Source organism: Convolutriloba macropyga, chromosome 10, assembly GCF_964194025.1.
Source record: "Convolutriloba macropyga chromosome 10, txConMacr16.3, whole genome shotgun sequence".
Lineage (NCBI taxonomy): Eukaryota > Metazoa > Xenacoelomorpha > Acoela > Convolutidae > Convolutriloba > Convolutriloba macropyga.
The window spans coordinates 33,763,524-33,790,061 of NC_134477.1; the positions used below are offsets into that span (position 1 = coordinate 33,763,524).

The following is a 26,538-nucleotide window of genomic DNA, read 5'->3' on the forward strand; positions in this document are numbered from 1 at the left end:
TCTCTTTTTCTTTCGTTTCTGTTCTTTTTTGTCTTCCTTTCTTTTCTGTCTTCTTTTTCTTTCGTTTCTCTTTCTTTTCTGTATTTCGTTTCTGTCTTTCTTTATTACTTTTGTCTCATTTGTTCTCATTCTTTTCTCTCTCTTTCAATCTTTCCTTTCTCTTCTTTTCTCCGGTTTTTCTGTCTTTTTCTCTTGCTTTTCTCTCTTTCCTTTCTTTCATTTCTGTCTCGCTTTTTCTCTCTTTCTTTCCTTTCTTATCTCGTTTATTTCTTTCTTTTCCCTATCTCTCTCCTCTTTGTTTTCTGTGTTATTACTCTTTCATCTCGTTTTTCTCTTTCTCTCCTGCTCGCTTACTTCTCTCTTGCTTTTCCCTCTTTTGTCTTTCTTTTCTGTCTTTCGTTTCTCGATTTCATTTTGTTCGTTCGCTTCTTTCTTTTCTCTTCCTTACTTATTAATTATTGTTTTTTCTTTTCTGTTTCTTCTCTCAGGCTTTTCTTTCGCTTTTTTTCTTTTATATAATTTGTCTTTTTATCTCTTTCTTTTTTTCTCCTTTTTCTTGCTTTTCTCTGTTTCGCTTATCATTTTCTTTTCTGTCTTTTTTCTCTTTCTTTTTTCGTTCTCTTTGCGGTCTTTCTTTCTCCTTGTTTTCTCTCTTTTTGTGACCCTTTTTCTCATTTCTTCTGTCTTTCTTCCGTTTTCTGTCTGGTTTCTCTATTTCGTTTCTCTTTTCTCATTCCTCTCTGTCTTTCTTCTCTCATTCCTCTATCTCCGCTTTTCTCTTTGTTTTCTCTCTTTCTGTCTCTTTCCCTCTTTGTTTTTTCTTTTTCTCCTTTTTCTGTAATCTTTTGTCATCTGTCTGTTTCTTTCTGTTCTCTCTTGCTTTTCACTTTTTCTTTTCTCTATTTTGTTTTTTTTTCTTTTTTCTCTTGCTTTTCTCTTTCAGTTTTGCCCTTCTTTTCCTTTCTGTTCTCTTTTCTTCCTTTCTTTTCTGTTGTTTCTTTTTTGTCCTTCTGCTCTCGTTCTTTCTGTTTTCTCTCCTTGATTCATATCTTGTTTCTTTTCTCTTTTTTAACGCTTCTTAAACATGCACCCTAACTTATTACATGCGTTGCGCTACACCATCATGTAGAGGGTCGTTTTCTGTACAACTCTTAGCGCTCACTAAATATGCAAGTTAGCAAAGACAAAAAAAAGTTGAACACGAAATTGCTGGTACTTGGGGTAATATAAAGCAAACATATCGGTAACGTAGCACCTATAGCTGTTGAACGAGGCGCATGTGTTCCAGCCGGAGGTGGTATATAAAGAAATCTGAGTTTTCTCATTCTTTCAAATGATGTTCTTATGCTTTTGCGGGCCTGCTAGAAATAAGATTTAAGATAAAGTTACCCATGTGTTCGCATAAAACCCTGTTATTGAGTGATTCAAATTTTATGGTTCATTTTCGTAAAGATCAGTTTCTTCAAGTCTACAGTTATTGCAGCCAGACAAAAGTCGAAAAGTGCAAGGATCTGACTTCCAAGAGTTTGCCTTTGTGGTCTGGATTGAAAATGATTTTAAATTTCAAACAATCATTGAGCAGATTTGTAAAGTGGCAGTCTCGGTACCAAACAACTGAGTCACTCTTCTGTGATCGCATATGCACTTTCCTGTGACAGCTCAACTCGGCAAGTCCAACACGGTTTTGCCAGTCTATGTCAATCTTTCACGACAAACTTTTTGCGAACAGTAACACAACAAGCAGTTCTTGATATAGAAACAGTGGCAATATGTTGGGTTTCTGAAGTTTGTTCTCGTATGAGATGACGCCATTGCTTGATTTCGAGATCCAGGATATTGCTTTACTTTGAACGCTTGCAAGCATTGTTAAGTAAATTCTTGATGGTTTCCATAAAGCCGCACCATAAATAACAATGGGCACAAGGTAGTTTACATAAGAATTTTTCCTGGTTTATTTCAACAAGAAGAATGCATTCAAGGCTTTTTAGGTTCTTTTCTTAAAGTGAAGTGTTCAGTTTAGTGATTCAAAGATAAGGAGACCTAAGTCTTCAATGGAATGGGTGACTTCGAAGGTATAATTGGGTAAAGACATTTGAGCGGAGCTTTTAATGCATAGCAGCTGGCTTTTTTTCAGCTTCAACGACAAGGAGGTTATCCTCGCACCACCTCCAAAGTTTCCTGATGCCTATGTTGAGCGTCACAGGGTTGGTTCCTAAAAATTGGTAATAATCTGCGTAGCCAAATGACTTGGACATAACACAGGACGGCAGATCGTTTATGAAAAGAAGGAAGAACAGCGGGCCTAGGATGGATCCTTCGCGTACGCCGCTAAAGACAGCAAGTTCTTCTCAAGTCGTGCCATTTAATCTCATCGTTTGTTTTCGGTTTGAGATGTAGCCTCGTAACAGGCTTGGGCAGTTTCCTCTGATGGCAGAAGCAGCTCGTGAGAGACTTTGTCTAATGCCTTTTCGAAGTCGATATAAAATGTCGTAAGGTAGGGATGGTTGGTGGAGTCCAATCAGCTGAAGATCTTAATGCAGGCACTCAATTAAAACATTAAATTGTTGTAATTGACCGTTTTGGCCGATAGCCATGCTGTGCAGGTGTTACGGTTGGTTAGACTGCTGGAATCATGAATATGAGTGTTTCAAGCAATTTCGAGATTGCAGACGAGCCCGATTGGTTTACTATTTGAGGCGTCCTTTCTGTCTCCCTCTTTATAGACTGGTACATTTTCGGCTAATTTCCTAAAATGAAGGGAATTGATCTCTGCATGCAATCAAATTGAAGACGAGACCGTGATTTGCAGCAGTGAGTTTTGGATTTCATCGGTTTAGAAATTGATGCAGCTCAACTTTACTACAGCGTTCTGTTGGTTTTATTTGACTCAGGTGGTCTGGTTAAACACTCACTGGAGGTATTTGTTAGCTTTTGTCAAAGTCCGTAATAGCTGACCGGTGATTTAGGAAGATTTCAGTGGTCACCGATTTTGATTTAGCGACAGACTCGAAGTAGCGTTCTATGTCACTAAACTTGCCATCTTGAAAGAGTCGTTCTTCGTGGTAATCTTGGTCGTGTTGGATTGCTAGGGCAAGATTAGTTTGCGCATATCCAATTTTGAGTTTATTAGCGGATTATGGTTTGTAGTGGCTATAGCAGTAGCGCATTCAGCTTCTTAAGTTGTGACCATCCATGACTAATCCAGGGTGCAAGTTCAGATCTGTGCTTTGTGATAGGTAGAAATTTTCATATAGGCAATGATACCAAAGGTCTAACATGAAGTCTACGTACGTAGGTCATACAATCAGGAAAAGGGTGCTGAAAAAAGACCTCGTTAATATCGCTAAGTTCGCTTTTTTATATACAAAGGCTCCAAAATAGAACTTTTTTACTGGGTTTATGTGGTTGTCTATGTGATCGCTTGATATCGAAAAAGACTGTGACGTGAAACGGCAAGTGATCGCTTCTGAACATGCTTTGGAAGAATGTAGGAGCAAACATTGTTATCAGATTTGCTTGTAACTCAGATGAGCGAAGTCAGCAACCGACCATGTATAGCCGCCGTTTCGCGGCGCACTGTAAAGACAGTAGATGATGACATACTTGTTCAACAGCAGGCGAACAATGACACAATCTTTGAAACGAGACAATTTCTCAATTTTCAGAGCTACGGTTAAGAGCGCACCTCCGTGTTTTTGTCGCCCCCTTTGCACTTGTCGCGCTTTACGATGTACTGTAAAATTGATGATTAAAGTTGCACTGTCTCAGACACTTTCGGTCAGCCACATTTCAGTGAGGCAGAGGATTTGGTAGTGATTTGCTACTGCAATGGCATTGGAAAAGGAGGTTCGTCGATCACACTAATATACTTGACATTGTAAATAAAATTGTTCAAGAAAGCGGTTAGTCAGGAGGGCCCATGGACTTAGTGTTTCTTGTCCTTGATGCAATTTGCTTCCGCCTTTCCGGATGAACAAAGCTCCATCACGAACTCGAAGATTCTTTGGTTCTGCGCCATCATTTAGCAGTTCTTGTCTTTGTATTAAGGCTTGATTTTCAAGATCAGCTTCTTCATTTGTCAGCTCAGAGACGCAAGTTACCTGAGGGTTTTCAGTTTTCTCGCAAACGCCAAAAATTATGCGAGGTTGATAGGCATTCGGTATCTTCAAAAGTATTGTTCTTGTTTTGTCCTCGTGTCGTCCGGGACTCGAAAAGAACGCTTAACTGTTTCAGAGTTTTCTCCGTTTGGCTTCTTGACGTTCGCCAGCCGATCGTCGCTTCGTACCATGTCTCTGGACGATTCGCTTGATATTAGGGTAAAAATGCAACGCTGAAGTCAAACTTCGCAGTTCAAGGTCTGGGTGTTGTGAGCTCTCGGTATTCTCCTAGTACCGATTCATCAGTTTATTCCGAGGAAGTAATAATCTGCTTTGTTATGTCCATTACGTAGCAATTTGGCGCCTTTAGAAGATCGTCACAGATGCACGGTGCTCCTTCCCTTTGGCAGGTGACAACACAAAAGATGTTGGGGACAGTCTTCAAAGGTGCAACGAGTTCGTCAACCGTTTGAGGAATGTTTTTCTTCCTGGGATGTGAAATTAGAGTGTTATTCAAGAGGTGCCAAAGAATAATGTTTCGTTTCCTCATGTGGACTGACGTCAGATAATCGTATCAGTGGTTTGATGTATTCGGGTCCAGGTTACGGCCATGGAAAGAATAAACAGTGTCAGAGTTTCTCTTGTTGACAATTTTAACTCATTAATTAAAATGATAAACAGGTCATAACTATTTTGATCTTACGGATAGACAGGTGAACATAATGTGTACAAATAACTGACAGGAACTCAGCTGGTTGAATGAGGGTGTTGAATACAACAGGTCGAGGGAGGGTCGTCCTGACAGTAGCTCCACCCAAGGAATCTGAGTAAAGATATTCGATATATCGTCGTAATATACTTTCCGAAGAATCAATAAGCCTTGGGGCCACCGTGGCTGCCTCGCGCAATCTTTTTGAACATCTATTTAATAATAGATGTTGTTTCGCCAAGCTATTGATTCACGGCCATTAAAAATGGTAAAGCATAACCGACTAACGTCCGACGAATTGCTCTCAAACGACCGGCTGGCTTCGTCAGTAGCTAGGCACATGTTAGTGAGGCTAGCTTTACCTTAATTGAAGGGGCGAAGTAAGCACAGCGGGGGTGGGGGGGTGCACCGGTGGGCTGATGATGTTGCACCAGTGGGGGGGGGCAACAGTGGGGGAGTCGATCTCTAAGAACCGCTCTTCGCATCATAAGTATAAGTCTCCAAAACCGATTCTGTGAATCGCATTCTTGAAGACTAGTAGGCTGAAAGGCTCTAAGAGAACTTAATGCCAGCTGGCCGCTACCTGTTTATCCCGTTTTTGAGGACGAAAAGTTATATGCGTCAGAAGAAAAATTGGTCAAGCGAAAAATCGCATAAAAAACCGACACGACGAATATAATTGCTACAAACTTCGTTTGAGAGCAATTAATTACAGCATCGGTATCTGCTAAAATCTTTGTATTTAGATCCAATGCTCGAGTATAGAAAAAAAGTTTGTGTTGATGGTCAACATCTACGATGCAATATAGCAGCAGTAAGAAAACCTGGCGGGGTCTTATTTCAAATAAGCTTAAAATTGAACACTGTAAATTGAAAGCTATAATGGTTGGCAAAAGTATAACATAGCTGGCAGATAGCCAGAAAATAGACGCAATAACTTCGTAGATCTGCAGTCTCAGAAAAACTGTTAGACAGACCAAAAAAAATTCGTCTTTTCATTGAAGGCTGACATGCTAAATTTTGATTAAAAATCTGCATAAATTTTGGCTGCATCTATTAGCTGCTCTCTAATAACCTTCATTTAGAGTGACACACACCCATTTGACCTTATCTCTTTGAATTGAAGTAAATTAAAGTCAATTTCGAAGTGGGGAAGTGTCATTTTTGTGAGTGAGATAAGTCAAATGTGACCAAAAATTTAATCACGCAAATGAACAAAAGAACTCGCTCCACTAAGAGCGAAAAATGACGTCACGCACGCACTTTAGTTGAAATTGCATGAACGAACGAAAAAAAAGCAGATTTGAAGTGGTTGTGACGTTATATGGTCGAAACAAAAATCGCGACGACGAAATAAAAAAACCAAGAGAAGGCCAATAATAGCCCCAGCTATCGCTGTGCGGCTATTAGAAACAATTGATTCTACGGCAGAAGGTCAACTGATCAGAATGGTCTCACACTACTTTGCAGATATTCTTATACTTGAAGGTAAAAAAGGCAACTCAAATATATAATCCAAACCTATGGATTGTAAAATCAAGATGAGACGAGCACTAGCCACGATCGCGTCGCGGCTACTAAAATAGGCAAATTATAGTATCGGCATCTTTCAAATCTACATAACTTGAAGGAACAAATAACACTTTTGCTCGAGTATCGGATGCTGCAAGTAGAAGAGATCGTTAGTTTTGTCTGTTTTCTTCAAACTTTGTGAACGTTGGGGTCGTATTTCAAATAATCTTAATAATAAGATCGCATTTCGAGCATAATCTTAATATTGAACCTGTGGTACCTTTTGCTCTCAGTGCATCAAAAAACGAAGCTATGGAAGTTTGCAATAGTCAAGAAAACTAATTCTAAGGCAGCGGGTCAAAGAGATCAGAATGGTCTCACATTACCTTGCAGATATTCTTCTGAACACTGAGTTGAAGTTATTCAAGTTGTTCTTGCTTAGTACGAGTAACACAGATGATGCTGCACTTTTGATCTGAATTTGCAGGGCTGACTCGACTGGGTTCCAGTTTAACACTTGACAGATGTCTGGCAGTAATGTTTTCACCAACATTGTCTCATCCAACCGAGAAGTTTCTTTGGGTTGCTGGAAAATACAATGAAATGAAAATAAACAGAAAAATTGCAAAACAATAAACAGCCCTATTCTTTCAAGAAATAATGAAAAGGCGCTAAATCTCTGACAGCCTGATATTAGAAAAAAAAACGTTGATCAACTAAAACTTTATTTTAATTATTTTCTACATACCGCTTCTAAGCATAGTTCTAGGGTTTCCAGAACCATTAGAATGCTCTGGTTCTTCAGCACTGGTTCGTCCTCATGTTTCATTCGGGCGGCAATTGAAAGCTGTGTAACACTTTTCAGGATTTTCGTCAGGCCATTAATGACTTGCGAGAACCGGTACTTGCTGACCTTGATTAGGCAGCGACGCACTTGTTCGCAGTTTGCTCTCGCATGTGATGTCAGTATACCAGCGTGTATAGGCAGCTAAATAGATAATTTAAATAACATAGATAAAAACCAATACAACACAAGGTGTCGAACAGCCAAAAAATAAACCTGCTCGTCGAAGCGTTGAAGTAGCGAGTTAACCCACTCCGTAGGTTTCTGCATTTCAATGGCGATTTCACATTAGCTTCTTAAAAACAGCATGTTAGGGAACAGTTTTCGAATATATTTCCGCGAAAAGAGATTCTATTAAATCAAATGTTGAAACCCCACGAGTAAAATTTTTACATTTTTTCAAGAGAAAGAATTAATTTCAAGCTCAACCATAGCCAACAAGTCAGCCTTTTCGCAAAGGTGGTCAAAAAGTTCTTTTGTAGATCTCTAATATATACATTTTAATCAGATAAAATAAAATTAGTAATTTCATAATGTCTTTTCTCTGTTTCAGGTCTCCGAATGCTTAGAGTTCTTTGTGTGGTCTATCCCTTTTTCTTACAAAACAATTCTGCAATTCAACTTTCTATTTCTTTGCATCTACTTTCTATCAGTTAACATTCGACAATCGTCTCTACTCGTTTTTTCATAAGTTCAATAAGTTTTTAAACATTGCAAGTAAACAATCAGATTTACAAAGAGATTTGTCTTTATTAGCAAAACATGAATTTAATACATTCAGTAGCCAATCCGATTTATGAAAGTCAAGAGATTTAAAAAGAACTGCTTTTATTAGCAAGACATGAATATTGCAGATAAACTAACTATGCTTGTAATAATATTTCAAGTATGAAGTATATCAAGAAGTTCATACATGACACTGCGCCTCTTTAATTAAACTTTGTCATTGTTAATGAGAAAATTTTCAAAGCACTGAAAGCAATTGATGAAGCAATAATGACCACAGTCTTGTGTAAGGAAGTTATTTATGATTTTTGAATTCGCATTGCAATTTGTTCACAAAGTTCGTTCATTGGTGAACTGCTTGAATAACTGGGCACTACTTTCATTACTCTCTCTCTCTCTCTTATGTCACTTTTTTTTCAAAATGAAATACTTCCTGATGACTTCTGCATGTGGTTTTGTTTGAAGAAAACTGTATTCAGCATCGTTCACAACCGCAAGCGGTCTCACTTTGATCTGCTGATGTCCAATTAGCATGTCTGTCCAGTTGCAGCGATTTCTCTATTTGCTGCAGAAGTAGCCAAATAAAATTTGAAGAATTGAGGATATCACGAATGATATCAGACCAAAGAAAATAGTCATTTTCCATGTTGATCTCTCCATAAACCTGCTACTCAAACCTGGACGAATAATTTTCAAATCCTCCACTATTGGTGTTGTCAATTCATTCAGTCGGTCGAATGATTTGCGATAGTAGTCCGAGTTCGTTGTCATTTTCAGTTGAACTTTTTCAATAATCTGCTGCCTGGCTTGTGACTCCGTTGCTATATGAGGCATCTCATTAAGAGATGGGATTTTTGAAAATAGATAACGAAGGGGTTCTGTTAAGTTTACATCTACTCGCATTACCGAGTCGTTTCTACAAGACACTATTTCTGCACGAATTTCCATAAATCGAGTTTCGATTTTTGTTCCACATTCTAATTCAATGACGCAAGCCTTACAACCATCAAGTCTCTTTCTATTGAGAGGACTGGTATCTGTCATCTCACTCAAATACATATCAAACTGCTCAGTTGCAGATATGATAAGCCACTTTGCATTCCCCAAGTTTTTTGCTTTCTCCTTCACGGGCAATTTGACTGGGTTGATGTTACAGTTTTGAGAGCAGCAAACTGGTTTCCAAGTAAGAGTGCTCCCAAACACGTGTCTTCTGCAGTTTCCAAGGAAAATCCGTTTGTTTAGACTGAAAAGCTACATGAACCGATACAAAGATCAATTTCGTGCTGTGATAACAGTGCAATCCTTCGAGTTGATTCACAACAGCTATATAGACAGCCTCGGTTTCATACTGTGATGCATAACCATCTGAGTCGTTAGTAGGCATCGGAATAGTAATTGCGCGATATAAATTCAATGCTGTTGACCCCGATGCAAATGGTATTGCCAATCGAAATATCATTCCGTATTCTTCCACAGAAACACTTGTCAACAACTTAGTTTCGTAGTATGTTAGAATTTGAGCTGGCGGGATTGCAAAAGTAAGTCTATCAGTTGATTTAACTTGTTGGCTAGCAATTTCGTCAAGTATTTTCTCTAAGACGTTTTTGGGTAACAATGTCATTGGGATTAATTTTTCGACCATTGCCATTACAGCTTTTAAAATTGTTAGTCGATAAGCGTAGGTTGCAATTTGATAGCTTTTAATTTCATTATTCAGAGCCAGTAACGAACTTGCTAAGTTAATTTGGAGTTTAAGTTTTTGATCTCGAGCATAGAAATACTGAGAGCATGACATCAAGCTGCGAGAGTTCGACTCGATAACTGAGATTGCGTTGTTGAGAATTCGGGCATTGTTTTCCTGCGTTGCAATTATTTGTTTCTCATTCATTCGTATATCTTTTAACTGCGAATCTACGATAAAGCTGACAAAAGGCAGTCTTTCGTAAATTCAATTCATCGAGATCTATATATATATTCAGTCTATAGTCAACTGTATATCGAAACGTCAAGGCAATAAGCATCGTTTACTTGGAGGCAAATCTAGCTTGATCTTTTTTAGCAGGTCTTAGTCTAGGTCACCAATTCGAACTAATCCGTTCAAAAAATCAAAATTGTTAGGCTAAGCGAACAGTTTTGAGCCATTTTGGAAGTTATTCTTAGTGGGAAATCGGCATTGGTATTTCTCAGAAATAATACGTATGTTGCATTTAGAACGGAAAATCTAAGCGAAAGTTTTGATGTAATACGCACAAAAATTCTCTATCTAGTGATATAATTTATTCAATTCAATTTACTCGGTAACATCCTCCGGCCCGGAAGAGAATTATGGGAGGATTGGTACAAGCTTAACGAGTGGGCGGACGAGCGATCCGGATGACGTGCGTAAGACGGCGGAGCGGGCGACGCTGTCGGAGCCGTACCGAAGTTTTTCAATCTGAGCAGTTGGATAGTAACCCCTAGGGTTGCTTTCTTCAACGATCCAAACTAAATCACCGACCTTGAGGTGCTGCTCGGCAGGCGTCTGCCACTTAGATCTACGGTTCAGTGCAGGTACATACTCCTTGAGCCAACGTTCCCAAATTGCATTGGCGTATGACTGTGCACGGGCGTACCGCTTACGATGATCAAACTCGTCGACGCCAACGATGGACGGAATTCTGGTTGCTTGTTTACCGAGTAGAAAATGATTAGGTGTTATTGCGCCTAGGTCGGACGGGTCGGCGCTTACGGGCGTTAAGGGGCGTGAGTTTAGTGCGTATTCGACCAGACAAAAAGTAGTGTTCAACACCACATCTGTGAGGCGACGCGTACCGAGGATAGTGTACAGTACTCTTTTAAAACTACGAACTAACCTCTCCCAGATGCCACCTTGGTGTGGCGCACTGGGTGGATTGAACCTCCACTTAATGCCCTCATGTGCAAGTTCGGCAGCGATGTTAAGCGTATTCCATTTTTCCACACATTCACGGAGCTCTTTCTCCGCTCCAATGAAGTTCGTACCATTATCCGGCCAAATCATAGCAGGAGTACCCCGACGGCAGACGAACCGCTCAACTCCCTTTACACAGGAACAGGTGTCCATGGACGGTACAACTTCAACATGGACAGCACCAGTAGTGAGACAAGTGATGAGAAATCCCCACCTCTTCTCGGTAGTCCGACGAACTGTGACGTAGAATGGGCCGAAGTAATCAACCCCGGTGTTTTTAAAAGGAGGAGACTGGTATGCGAGTCTCTCCTTTGGGAGGTCTGCCATGATAGGCTGAATGGTTGCTGCACGGAACTTTCTACACAAGACGCAGTTTGATTTGATGGAACACAGTGTGGAACGTAGTTTTAGGATGGCATAACGTTCTTGTACCTTTGACCTTAAGTAGTCGATGCCCTGATGACGGTTCTTCAAATGAGTATGCCGCAGAAACAGTTTAACAAAAATATGACGCGCATCCAGCACGATAGGATGCCTAGTGTCAAAGTCAATTTCCACTAGCCGTCGGAGTCGACCAGAGGAACGGATGAGACCATGAGGTCCAATAAACGGAGTAAACTGAGCAATGCGGCTGCTCTTCTTAACGGATTTGTTGCCAAGAAGATCCTTTCTTTCAGTATTAAAGGACTCTCCTTGAACCAAGTACTGGAGATGACGCTCGGCCTCGTCAAGCTCAACAGGGTCGGCTATGCTGCCGTCTACGGTGCGGTAACTTTCATGAGATGGTAAAAGACGGAGCACATATGCGGTGACACGAAGTAATTTTTGATAAGAACTGAACTTATCAAACGGGATCAGATTAATGCTTTGTTCCTTTGGGGAATTGGTTACAGATGCGGCTAAAGATGAGATGGAGTCATCATCTTGTTCCTTGGTTACAACGCCGAGCTTGATGTTATCAACAACGTCAGTATTTGGTACGAAAGGGAATTGCTTAGTTCTAAAGAAGTCAGGACCCCTCACCCAGCCACTTGATTGCAAAACTTCAGCGGACATGCCACGCGTGCCAGCATCTGCCGGATTATCACAAGTGGCGACCGGGTGCCATTGGTCAACGCTGGTGTTCTCCAGGATTTCACTAACCCGATTTGCAATGAAGATGGGGTGTTTGTTTGTTGAGTTTATCCACTGCAAGACGATTGTACTATCTGTCAACATAAAGAGTTTGTCCACAGTAACCGTTAATGCTCGACAGATTTCCCTTTTTAAACGGGCAGCGAGGAGAGCGGCTTGTAATTCCAACTTAGGAACTGTCATTACCTTCATGTGCAACAAGGGCCTTGTCCAGGACAAACGCCAGCTCTGTTATAATCTCCCCGGAGGTGCAGGTTACTTGAGCCTTAAGAAATCCTACTGCACTGAATACGTCTTGCGAGCTATTACCAAACATGTGGAGTTCAAGATGTTGGAATGGTCCTGAAACGTAATTTCTCGGTATAGTGATCTCAGCTAACCGCGGCAGTTCAATACACCAGGCAAGGAATCTGTCAACTGTGTCTTTAGGTAACTCGTCATCCCAACTTTGTCCATTGACACGCCAAATGTCTTTCAAGATTAACCGAGCACCAACAGTGAAAGGTGCGACAAGACCAATTGGGTCGTAGACCTTTGACACAAGACTTGCTGTTAGTGCCCCTACTCACAACCAGAGTATCGTTGTTGTGATCCCACTTAAGCCCAAGCACGTGCATTGATGCCTCCTTTGATGAAACGATGACCTTCGGTTCAGTGGATTGAGCAGACCCATCAATTCGGTCAGCCAGATCTGGTACATTGCTTACAAACTTAGTAAGCTTGAAATCACCTAGATGGAGAAGATGTACCAATTCCTTCGACCTAAGGAGGGCCCTCTCGGGGGATTCCACTGAGTCCAAGTAATCGTCCATGTAGAAGTTCTCAAGGACGGCTTTCGCAGCTTCTGGGTACTCCTTAGCATTATCGCGTGCCGTGCGCTGAAGTGCGTAGTTGGCTCAGGCGGGCGAATCTTTTGCCCCAAAGATGTGGCGCGTATACTGGTGTACCACAACATTTAGTGTGGGGTCCTCCCGCCACAAAAAGCGCAATGATGGTTGATCACATGGTAACACTCCAACTTGGAGGAACATTCCCTCGATGTCGGCGGATACGGCAAATTGATGTTGTCTGAACCGTAGGAGTACATAGATTAGGTTTTGCAGTAAGTCAGGTCAGGTGAGTAATGACTTATTAAGAGATGCGCCACGGAATTTAGCTGCTCCGTTTAGTACCCTACGGACCTTGCCCGGCTTGTTCGGGTTAACAACCGGATGGTGTGGTAGGTACCACTCTCGTTCCGAGCGATTTTCCACATTATGAGCATCTTTGACCCTTACTACGTAGCCTTTGTCTAAGTCCTCTTTGATGGTGTTCGAGTACTTTTCCCTTAAAGTCTGGTCTTTCGCAAGCCGCTTTTCCAAAGACTTTAATTGAACAAGCGCTGAAAAATAATTGTTGGGCAGTTCGATGTTATCTTCAGCCCATAGCATTCCGACATCGTACCTTTTTCCATTATGCACGGTGGTGTTTTCAAGAATTTCATGCGCACGTGCATCCGAGGCGGATCGTGGGTCTACTTGCTTAAGTGCGCCGTACGACTCCATGTCGTACCAAGACTTTAAAAGAGTTCAAAATCCTGCTCCATATTAGCTTTGAAACAAGTCGAGACTAAACCCGAAGAAGACGGTAGATGGCCGCTTAGAACCCAACCTATGGGCAAGCGAACAGCGAAGGGCGAGGACTTCTCGTCGGCAGCGAAGTACTCTAACGGGCGGATGGCATGATACACATCCTGTCCAAGTATCATCTCGATGTTTCCATAGCAATATGTAACTGGGTCTAGAACTGCTAGGTGCGGGTATGTTTCCTGAAGTGCTTTAATGTTAATGACGTCGGCGCCTACATTCAAATTTTCCTTTACGTAAGGGCCGACTTTAAATGGTTCAAATGCTTGGTTGTCGCGTGGTGTTACAATTAGTTCAACTAACTTAGTGTCTACAACCTCCTCGGTATTTATACCCTTGACTGTTAGTTTCAATGCTGTACCGTGCAAACCAAGTCTATTTGCAAGATCATTGGACACCCAAGAGTTACTGCAAGCGGTATCACACAAAACTAAAGCCGCGGTGTCTTTACCAGAAGAGCTCTTTAACTGTAATTCAGTCACCTGAAGGAGGCCTTTCACATTACTCACAGATAACAAAGTGGTGGTCTTACTCGATGATTGGACACTAGGAAGTTTACTTTGATTTGCGCCAGCATTAGAATTAATGTTGTTGTTGTTTGAAGGGGATTTTGGTGGATACACCCTCTCAGCTCCATGAAGAAGTGTATTATGGGAGCTGTTGCAACCGTCCTTCCTGCATTTCCTGGGATTTGGGCATTGCCTGAACATATGCTTTTCTCTCAAACATGAGAAACATAGTTTTGCTTCCGCCACTACCTTTGCTCGCTGAGTGGGAGACTTTTCTTTAAATACCCTACACTCCCAGATGCGGTGGTTACCTTTACATACAATGCAGCGAGGGGTTGCAGGCGTTGCCGATGTTGAGGCTGGTCTCTGAGTGCCCTTAGTTTGTGTATTAGCAGCAAAAGTTCTTGAGGCAACTTTGGTCTTTACTACTGAGTTGGTGTTATCCTCAGTTCTTGCCTTCGATGAAGTTTTTTTCATTAAATCATGTGCCTCGGCCTTCTCCTTCAACCAATCGTTGAAGTCAAGGAGTGTTGGCTTTGCCCAATGTTTTTTCACTGTGAAGAGTGACCAAGACTCTTTCAGATTGGGCGGCAATTTTTGCACAGCCGTGTTGAGAAGTGAGGCGCTCTTAAGGTCTGAGTCATATGAAAGTGATTTAATGACCCCAACAAGACTTGAAATTGTTGCAGAATAGTTTATGATGTTATCACTATTGTGCATCTTTAATGGAGGAAAAGAGCTGAGTTTGTCTAAATGTGCACTGACTACTGCCTGTGGTTGGCCAAATTTACGTTCGAGTGTCTTAAGTAAGTCCTTATACATTACACCACAGTATGCGAACTCAGCGATGGCGCTTTTAGCTTTTCCAGTTACAAGAGATTTTAAGTATGTTAACTTGACATCATCAGTCAAGGACTGTGCGTCTATGGCGCTTTCAAATTGTCCGAACCATTCGTGCCACTGCAGGGGATCACCATTGTACTGTGACAACTTCCACTCGGGCAGTGGATCGTTCTTTTTACAAGTAAGTGCCTCCGCCAACTGCTTTATCAAATCCGCAGAGTCCAAAGAAGGAGCCGAAGGTGTGGGATGCGGCGGGCCACCCCAACACAACGGGTTCGGAACGGTAGCTCCATACGTTGGCGGAATGATCGGAGTGACAAAGGTGGGGGCGATACCTGTGGAAGAACTAAATGGATTCGCTTGCATGAAGTCTGAAGTTACATAATTTTGAGGCACTGGTGCTGCTTGTACATGAGGGGAGCGATGAGATGTAGTTATATAAGGGTTGATTAACAGTGCCGGTTGTACGGTGTTTAAGATTGCAGATGTCCGTACAAGTGGTACTGCATTAGATGGGACTGCTGCCGGAAAACGCCAGACATTTGGATCTGGAGGAGCAGGAGGTGCGTGGGTTATAGGGACAACATTTTGGGGCTGAAAACTCTTTTGTGGGGGTGGTGGATGAATTAGTTGAGGTACAAAAATGTTTGCGGAGGAAATGATTGGTGCAGGCGGAGAATGGGGTAACAGATTGACATTATGCGCCACGGGGTTAGTGGCGTGTAGTGGGAGTGCTTGTGGCGGCGAAGGAGGAAAGCGGAATGCTGGTGGGATTAACGGGAAATGCGGTGGTGCGGGGTTTAGAACGGGGGATGGGGGGGGGGCTGGCACATTTATGTGTGCCTGTTGCGGATTAAGTGCTAGCGGAGCATTAACGATTGTATTTAAAGGTGGTGAACATGGAGGGCTGACTAAATTCAACTGTTCCGGCATACTTGATCTGCGAGGGAATTGATGATCTAACTGTAAACCATCGAAGTGCATTGATGCTTGAGACAGTTGTCGGGCTGTGTTAGGGGCGTTTAGTTGAGTTGGCATACCAAAGTTTATTGGTGATGGAGGCGTATATTGAGGCTGTTGCTGCTCTTGCATGATGTTGTTTGCATTATGTGCTTCATTGGTTACATTGTTTCTACTACTTGGTTCTTGCGGCTCATGGACAGGGAGGTTGATGTTGGCCTCAACTTGACCATGTGTATTGAAATTGGAGTGTGAGTTTGGAAGTTGAATTGAAGAAGGTCGTTGGACAATTGCTTGATTGGATTGGGCGATGGAACCAGAAAAGTGCAAACTCGGTTCGTTTGCAACATCTGCCATGTTCCCGGCCGGTGACGAATTAACCCAATCTTGAACAAGTTTCTTGCTCTTGACTGAACTTCTTTCCCTAAAGCGCCCACTCATTTTGCCTGTACCAGACTCGTCTGCTGATGATCTTGTCATCAACTCAATTTCCTCAAGGGCTGCAGCAGCTACTTCCTTGCGATGATCCTCCCCAAGTTGCTCAATTTCCAATTCCCGCAATTTCGTTTGTTTTTCAATTTCAAGACGCTGTCTAGCAATGCGGAGCTTTGCCTCATGTTGTTTCTCAAGTTCCTCTCTTTTAAGTCTTGATAGTTCTAAGTCTCGTTGACGCTGACTTGATCTTTTTGAGGAAGTCATATGTGAACCTGATCTTGATTGGTTAGAGGTATACAGCTCTGCTGTCTCTTTGTCATGGACCGAATTGATATACCCTCGAGCAGCAGCATTGAACTCATCAGTTTTCTTTGTTACAGTCTCTAACCATTTTTTCTTACAGGCAGCATCTGGATCTTCAGTCCTTTGAGCCAGATCAAAGAGCTCTTCGTTCTTATCAACTAATCTAGTAAAAGCGTCTTTGCACTTCACAATCAGACGTTCGATCTTAACTTTCCTGTCTGGCTTATCCACAGCATTGTTAATTTCACCATAAATGTTATTTAGTTCAGCCTCTAATTTTGCCCTCGCACTATAAAGTTTGTTAAATTTGTCCTGCAAATTTGTCATGATCTTAAGAAAAACAGGAACCACAAGTTTAATTTGGTACTAATATAAAGTACACACACATGCAACAACACAACACAAATGGGTTATACCGAACCCTAGTGTGACGGTTTGCCCAGCAAACCGCCAAAGAGCAAAGATGTTTGTCGAGTGCAATAGTACCCGGCGAGAGAAAGAAAGAACGGTGCGCAGGAAGCGCAAAAAGGGGCAGAACGGGAGACGGGACGGACGGGAAGAAACGCCGAACGAGTAACGCACGACGCAACGGGAAACCGGACAGACAAACGGGAGCGTCGGGCGAAAAGCGCGCGACGAAGCGAAAAATGGCACGGGCGGGGCGGAAACGCCGGCGGATGGCGCGCGACGAAACGGGAAAACGGCACGGGCGGGGCGGAAACGTCGGGCGGATGGCGCGCGACGAAACGGGAAAACGGCACGGGCGGAGCGAAAACGTCGGGCGGATGGTGCGCGACGAAACGGGAAAACGGCACGGGCGGGGCGGAAACGTCGGGCGGATGGCGCGCGACGAAACGGGAAAACGGTACGGAGGAGAAGTGAACGTCGAGCGGGTAGCGCGCGACGGGACGGGAAGCCGGGATAGCACGGGAAAGAGACGGTAAACCACAAGCGAGGAGGCGGGAAGATCAATGCTAGTAGACCACAGCAACGAACTCAACCAGACAAACTAGCCGTAACTCCAGAATAAACTCAAGTCACACCCTAGAAAGACGGAGAGAAGCTACTGTCAGGTAACCTAGCACAAAACATTATGGGGCTTTATCTACGGCATCAAAACATCAGAGATGAAACAATTTACGGCAACGATGTAGTATAACCAAAAGTCGAAAAGGTCAGGAAATTTACTAGCCGTAACTCCAAAACAAACTTAAGTCACACCCTAGCAAACCACCATACCCAGACAACAAAAGTGCATACTACAAAAATTAATAAAGCTATAACAAATTGCTAGCAAACAAGTGTGGTGAAAGTCACGAAACAAACCAGCCGTAACTCCAGAATGAACTTAAGTCACACCCTAGCAAGGAACTAGACTAAACAACAAACCAGCATACTAGCAGAAAGAAATTTTACTACAGGAAAACTCAACATACTACATCATACAACAAATAAACGGGGGATAGAAGGAAGCAAAGTGACACGGAAACAAAAGGACGGAAGCGGAAAATGAAACCAGATAACCTGCGGAAAACGGACGGTAGTGAAAAACTTGAAGAATGGGGATAGCGAAACGTTTAGTAAAGCGCTATCGGAGAGAACCAACCACAAACTAACCCGTAACTCGTGAGTTAACTAAATCACACCGCCAGTCAGCGGGTAGACTCCCACAACAGCGCATGACTAAGTGACATTCAGGTTATCAAAGGCTTGTGTGAGTTCCGCCTCCTCGAACGCATGACGGGTGCGAAGCGTTTTACGACGGCGCTTTGAAAGTTTCTTCGGTCGGGAGCGTGTTATCAGGGACCGGAGGTTGTTCTTATGAGCTAAGACTATAGTGAGTGTTTTCAGCTCAAGCGCAGGCCTTTGGTGTAATGCTCTAAACTCTTTAAGTAAACTAAGATCTTTCTGTTTACGTTTAGACACAATGTCTTTCACTAAAGGGATGGTAACTAGAGTACTACGCTTGAGCTGATTGTAAATATCAGGAGTTCCCTCTCTGGGGCAATACACTATAGCTTCTATGCGCTCCTGATACTTTTCAAGAACTTCAATAAGATGCGAAGGTGTTAAAGGCTTATTGTTGTTACTGCGATGACGGGACAATGAATTGTTCACCACATCATGCCATATAACTAGCCTCTTTTTATCACGGTAGAAGTGACTCAATTGAAATTGCGCGGTTTTTCGGACTTTCAAAGCGTTAGGATTAAAACTCAGACCCGGTAATGCCTAAATTCGTTTTTTATAATGGTCTTGTAACGCTTGAGGCAAGTTTTTTATGGCGTGATGCAGTGAACTTGCAGCTAATATAAAAACCATATAATGTTTTTTACAACATAATTGACTTGAGCTTTGCTCAAACTCCGAACCTTGACGTTAAAGGCACGATTTTCACGAGTTACCAAGAATAACCGCTTATTTGCTAAAAAAAATCAGTTACCTGACTTTTTGTGAAGTTTGAAAATTTTGACCAAATTTGTTTTTTTTACAACGTTTTAATCTATCTAACTACTATATAAGTATATAAGTATGCTAGAATGATCGGACAGATTTTTTCGCAATTTTTCAGATTTGGTCAATTTTTTCAAACTTTTTATTGCTTCACTTAAAGTGTAATAGACTGTACCCAAGTAACAACCTTCAACCCGATTTGGTCAATTCTTAACTTTGACCAAAAATTTTCAAAGGTGATGTTTTTTAACAAAAAATTATAAGGGATAGGTTATCGGTGACCAGGTTTAATGTCGAAAATACCAGATTATAGGAACTGAAGAGAAAAAAAATTGACGGGGGTTACTAGATTTGCCGGTTAAAATAATCAATATACTGCAACAGATTACAGATTATCACAAAAAATATATAATTTGTTTGGATAGTTCTTACAGTTTTTGACATTTTATCATTCGTTTTTGGCACTCGTTGCCACACTGATGGAAGCTTGCGTTCCTGAACCCTGATTGTTTGTATGGGACCATCCTGGAAAATGAAACTGGCCTGGTCTCGAAGTGGTGTCCGGGGCTTTGATGCACTCTGTTTAGGGGCACAAACGCTGTTTGCTCTGTCGTGTAATCTTCACGTGTTTCAAGCGGGGTTTTGATTTCTGCAGCTTCAACTTCTTCTAAACATCTATTATAAAGTGTCCCGTTGGCTGTTTAAATATATCTATTGTGTGTTTCTATGGAGTTGAGAAAGTGGGATTACGTTGCAGTAAAATGAAAAACTCTTCACTAAACTTTCGTCGATAACACCTCCAAATAATCAATGAGACGTTTTCTGTATGGGTTTATAAGATTAACTCTATTGTTAAACCGGATAACACTCAGTCAATTCTCAAAGCGAAGAGAACACCTGAAGCGTCCAATTGACTGTTTAATTATTCATTCAATATATGTTCAATGAGTTTATCACAAAAAATTTGGATGTACACGGGTCGTAGCATCAAAATAAAGCTGACGAAAGGCAGTTTTTCGTAAATTCAATTCATCGAGATCTATATATATATATAGTCAGTCTATAGTCAACTGTATATCAAAACGTCAAGGCAATAAGCATCGTTTACTTGGAGGCAAATCTAGCTTGATCATTTTTAGCAGGTCTTAGTCTAGGTCACCAATTCAAACTAATGCGTTCAAAAAACCGAATTTGTTAAGCTAAGCGAACAGTTTCGAGCCATTTTGGAAGTTATCCTTAGTGGGAAATCGGCTTTGGTATTTCTCAGAAATAATACGTATGTTGCATTTAGAACGGAAAATCTAAGCGAAAGTTTTGATGTAATACGCACAAAAATTCTCTATCTAGTGATATAATTTATTCAATTCAATTTACTCGGTAACATACGACAAAAAATTTCTCTTCCAGATTATCTTTGACTTCTGTCCAAATCTGGTCATTGTTTTGTAATTTTTCCAAAGCAAAGTCGATGTCTTCACGATTTCGACTTGCTCCTCCGCAACTACCGAAAATATTTCCGACTGCGCATGCTATACCAGCGCCCGCTGTCAAAGCAGTTAACGCTCCAAATGCCACTAAAGGTGCTCCTCTTTTCTCCCTATTATTGGATTTATTAGCGGTAAGGGTTTGAGAAATTTCATCCTTCAAGTTTTTGATGTCAAGGTCAGCTGCTTGTAATTGATTTTGAACATATTCAGCGAAGTAGTCATAGTTAAGAGTCGATTCGCTTGTGTTCATATACGCGAGATTGCAACCAAATTTGTAAGAGAACCACGATTTTTTTAGTTGGTCCGAGATGTTCTTAAGAGTTATATGAAGTCCAGATGGCACTCTGGGAAAAGGAACCAGAAATTCTACGTTAGAGAATTTTTCGGCCAATAACAGTTTCTGCTGGTAAACAAATTCGATTCCACTGTTTGTGATTTGATTTTCATCACTTTTAGTGTTTAATACAAATATCAAAGCGCTGTAACTTATTAAATTGATCTGTGATAACATGTATGCTGCTATCATTTGAGGAATCTTATGAGAAGATTGAACATTTAAAGGCGGGATTTAATTGCACGCTACAGTTGGCCAGACAGTAACATAGACATTACCCGCAGAAAAACTAATAACTTTAATATAGCAGTGAGAAAATGAAAACAAAGCTTGCCAGTTCATCCCATTTGTGGGTGGCTTCCTCTTAGGCATAATAATGGAGTTCCTTGGACCAGCATACTAGCAGAAAGAAATTTTACTACAGGAAAACTCAACATACTACATCATACAACAAATAAACGGGGGATAGAAGGAAGCAAAGTGACACGGAAACAAAAGGACGGAAGCGGAAAATGAAACCAGATAACCTGCGGAAAACGGACGGTAGTGAAAAACTTGAAGAATGGGGAGAGCGAAACGTTTAGTAAAGCGCTATCGGAGAGAACCAACCACAAACTAACCCGTAATTCGTGAGTTAACTAAATCACACCGCCAGTCAGCGGGTAGACTCCCACAACAGCGCATGACTAAGTGACATTCAGGTTATCAAAGGCATGTGTGAGTTCCGCCTCCTCGAACGCATGACGGGTGCGAAGCGTTTTACGACGGCGCTTTGAAAGTTTCTTCGGTCGGGAGCGTGTTATCAAGGACCGGAGGTTGTTCTTATGAGCTAAGACTATAGTGAGTGTTTTCAGCTCAAGCGCAGGCCTTTGGTGTAATGCTCTGTACTCTTTAAGTAAACTAAGATCTTTCTGTTTACGTTTAGACACAATGTCTTTCACTAAATGGATGGTAACTAGAGTACTACGCTTGAGCTGATTGTAAATATCAGGAGTTCCCTCTCTGGGGCAATACACTATAGCTTCTATGCGCTCCTGATACTTTTCAAGCACTTCAATAAGCTGCGAAGGTGTTAAAGGCTTATTGTTGTTACTGCGATGACGGGACAATGAATTGTTCACCACATCATGCCATATAACTAGCCTCTTTTTATCACGGAAGAAGTGACTAAATTGAAATTGCGCGGTTTCTCGGACTTTCAAAGCGTTAGGATTAAAACTCAGACCCGGTAATGCGTAAATTCTTTTTTTATAATGGTCTTGTAACGCTTGAGGCAAGTTTTTTATGGCGTGATGCAGTGAACTTGCAGCTAATATAAAAACCATATAATGATTTTTACAACATAATTGACTTGAGCTTTGCTCAAACTCCGAACCTTGATGTTAAAGGCACGATTTTCACGAGTTACCAAGAATAAGCGCTTATTTGCTAAAAAAATCAGTTACCTGACTTTTTGTAAAGTTTGATAATTTTGACCAAATTTGTTTTTTTTCACAACGTTTTAATCTATCTAACTACTATATAAGTATATAAGTATGCTAGAATGATCGGACAGATTTTTTCGCAATTTTTCAGATTTGGTCAATTTTTTCAAACTTTTTTTCCTTCACTTAAAGTGTAATAGACTGTACCCAAGTAATAACCTTCAACCCGATTTGGTCAATTCTTAACTTTGACCAAAAATTTTCAAAAGTGATGTTTTTTAACAAAAAATTATAAGGGATAGGTTATCGGTGACCAGGTGTAATGTCGAAAATACCAGATTATAGGAACGAACTGAAGAAGAAAAAAATTGACGGGGGTTACTAGATTTGCCGGTTAAAATAATCAATATACTGCAACAGATTACAGATTATCACAAAAAATATATAATTTGTTTGGACAGTTCTTACAGTTTTTGACATTTTATCATTCGTTTTTGGCACTCGTTGCCACACTGATGGAAGCTTGCGTTCCTGAACCCTGATTGTTTGTATGGGACCATCCTGGAAAATGAAACTGGCCTGGTCTCGAAGTGGTGTCCGGGGCTGTGATGCACTCTGTTTAGGGGCACAAACGCTGTTTGCTCTGTCGTGTAATCTTCACGTGTTTCAAGCGGGGTTTTGATTTCTGCAGCTTCAACTTCTTCTAAACATCTATTATAAAGTGTCCCGTTGGCTGTTTAAATAGCTCTATTGTGTGTTTCTATGGAGTTGAGAAAGTGGGATTACGTTGCAGTAAAATGAAAAACTCTTCACTAAAATTTCGTCGATAACACCTCCAAATAATCAATGAGACGTTTTCAGTATGGGTTTATAAGATTAACTCTATTGTTAAACCGGATAACACTCAGTCAATTCTCAAAGCGAAGAAAACACCTGAAGCGTCCAATTGACTGTTTAATTATTCATTCAATATATGTTCAATGAGTTTATCACAAAAAATTTGGATGTACACGGGTCGTAGCATCAAAATAAGGCTGACGAAAGGCAGTCTTTCGTAAATTCAATTCATCGAGATCTATATATATATAGTCAGTCTATAGTCAACTGTATATCAAAACGTCAAGGCAATAAGCATCGTTTACTTGGAGGCAAATCTAGCTTGATCATTTTTAGCAGGTCTTAGTCTAGGTCACCAATTCAAACTAATCCGTTCAAAAAACCGAATTTGTTAGGCTAAGCGAACAGTTTCGAGCCATTTTGGAAGTTATCCTTAGTGGAAAATCGGCTTTGGTATTTCTCAGAAATAATACGTATGTTGCATTTAGAACGGAAAATCTAAGCGAAAGTCTTGATGTAATACGCACAAAAATTCTCTATCTAGTGATATAATTTATTCAATTCAATTTACTCGGTAACATACGACAAAAAATTTCTCTTCCAGATTATCTTTGACTTCTGTCCAAATCTGGTCATTGTTTTGTAATTTTTTCAAAGCAAAGTCGATGTCTTCACGATTTTGACTTGCTCCTCCGCAACTACCGAAAATATTTCCGACTGCGCATGCTATACCAGCGCCCGCTGTCAAAGCAGTTAACGCTCCAAATGCCACTAAAGGTGCTCTTCTTTTCTCCCTATTATTGGATTTATTAGCGGTAAGGGTTTGAGAAATTTCATCCTTCAAGTTTTTGATGTCAAGGTCAGCTGCTTGTAATTGATTTTGAACATATTCAGCGAAGTAGTCATAGTTAAGAGTCGATTCGCTTGTGTTCATATGCGTGAGATTGCAACCAAATTTGTAAGAGAACCACGATTTTTCTAGTTGGTCCGAGATGTTCTTAAGAGTTATATGAAGTCCAGATGGCACTCTGGGAAAAGGAACCAGAAATTCTACGTTAGAGAATTTTTCGGCCAATAACAGTTTCTGCTGGTAAACAAATTCGATTCCACTGTTTGTGATTTGATTTTCATCACTTTTACTGTTTAATACAAATATCAAAGCGCTGTAACTTATTAAATTGATCTGTGATAACATGTATGCTGCTATCATTTGAGGAATCTTATGAGAAGTTTGAACATTTAAAGGCGGGATTTAATTGCACGCTACAGTTGGCCAGACAGTAACATAGACCTTACCCGCAGAAAAATTAATAACTTTAATATAGCAGTCTGAAAATAAAAACAAAGGTTGCCAGTTCATCCCATTTGTGGGTGGCTTCCTCTTAGGCATAATAATGGAGTTCCTTGGAACTCGGGAAGAAATAAAAATGTGCCAAATGAGGTTTGTAGCGGCTGATTACATTTTTAATTGCGTTGTAAAATTTGCTGGTTTATTTTTGTCTAGGAAACCCAAGGGTAAATTTGCTGACGTAAAAATAAGATGTCACCGCCAAGTGCAAAGAGTTAAAAGGGCGCAGTGATCATATTTTTAAAATTAGTTCAAAAGTAACTTCTGTTGTAATTTTAGTTCTTCAAACAGCGTAATGTATAAAATGAATATTGAAGCACTAACAGGTAAGGTAATTTTTCAGTTTTGGTAATGTTTGCTCTTCTGTTTCTGTTCTTTCTGTTCTCTTCATCTTTCTTTTGTGAACATGTTGAGTTGGACGAAAGGTCCTATATTCGATGCTGCAACAACTATATGGCGTTTGTAGAGGACAGTAAAATTGTTCATTATTCTACAAGTGTGGATTATCCCTGCCCAGTTCAGCTGCAAATGGAAAACACAACGCATCTTCCATATGTTATAATTTTTCTATTAACTGTGGTTTGTTGTGTTTGCTGCTGGCCTTGTGGCGTTGCTTTTCTGGTAATGTATCGCAAATAACTTGAGTCGCTTTCTCTGCCATTTGATTTGCAATATAGGTATTTTGGGTGGCCTTTTTTTTAATTAAGAGGGCAATTTTTAAATGGCGTAAAATGATTCCAGATGTAATGCCTCTCACTTGCTTCAAAAGTAATTTGAAGTCGCTAAATGAACGAATAGTTGATTTCAAGAGCACATATAGAAATTTCGATAAATTGAAAAGTCTCGGCTGGAATATTGTACCTATCATTGATGTTGAACAATCATCTACTTGGCTGGAAGCAACAAGTAATATAATAACAGCTGGCTATGCGAATTGCATATCAAATGACTGGGTACAGAAGCCAATTGCAATCAGCAACCATAATTTGTTTCGATTTGATCAAAGCTTCTTAAATTTTTTAAATGGTATTTCGAATGAACAACAGTTTTTGTCAGATGTTGATTGTTACTTCAATTTGCCATCAACTGTAAACAATCTGGGACGTGAATCTCGGATTTATTCCAAGCTTGCGTGTCCTGATGTTGAACTTAATCAACATTCTTGGTGTTACAGCATGTCATTAAAGAATATAGTTTCGACAAATATTCCAACCTGCTTGAAATTAACGAAATTAGATGCAATTGTACAGTTCAATTCGTGGTTTACTGATGGCCACATCGAAACAGGCGGTGACGATTCAGTGTCTATTACGTTATTAGGAGAAAAACTTTATTTCATTTGTACTCCAGGGAAGCATTCCACTAATTTTGAGAAAATTATTCGTAATTCTGACGATTTTATGAATTTCGTAATGAAAGGTCACGTTATATCTTTCACGAAAGAAAACGTTAAATGTTACATTCCACAGCCAGGATATATTTTATGCCAACCAAGTTTAGCTTCTCATGCTGTATTAACGTCTACTGCAGGAGTGTCATTTGTGTGGCGCTGGGAGGCGTGTAATATGAAAGATTCAAATAGGGTTGAGCGTGTTTTAAGGGATTATGGATCCGGAATTAGACATGAAGGTTTCAAAGCTTTGCTTGGTTATGCGGTCATGGAGGGCGCTTTGCAAATTAGCAAAGAGCTTGATAAGATCCACGAAGTTGAAATTAGCGGTTTATCAGAGCATTTGTATGCCTTTAATCGGAGTGGAGTTAAACAAACTTTTGATAGTAGCAAACGTGGGAATAATTCGCCCTTGCGCACTGCCAGTAAAAGAATGAAACGTAGTTTCAGGTTACCCGGTAGAAAGGAGCTATATCTAGCAAGGAAATACAGAGAGCAAGGTTAGTGTTATTATTTGTAGAATGCAACTTATATCATATTTAACGTGCATATATTTAGATACATGGCTAAAGCATGTAAAGAAATTTAGTTGGAGAGAATGTGAACCTGTGTCGACCTTGGGTTTACTGGATTTAGTA

The 26,538-nt window shown here is 40.7% G+C and overlaps 1 protein-coding gene across 1 annotated transcript in view; it reads right to left on the minus strand.

The window, feature by feature from the left end:
• The window catches only part of LOC142347999 (neurofibromin-like), a 634,373-nt gene that overhangs the window by 232,261 nt on the left and 375,574 nt on the right, over window positions 1-26,538 (minus strand). Inside the window, exons 2-4 of the mRNA XM_075399163.1 lie at window positions 7,379-7,456; window positions 7,067-7,306; window positions 6,705-6,904 (exon numbers count right to left, since the gene is read on the minus strand). Coding sequence (XP_075255278.1) covers window positions 6,705-6,904; window positions 7,067-7,306; window positions 7,379-7,432 — 494 coding nt within the window. The 5' untranslated portion in view covers window positions 7,433-7,456. The remainder of the gene's footprint in view (window positions 1-6,704; window positions 6,905-7,066; window positions 7,307-7,378; window positions 7,457-26,538) is intronic.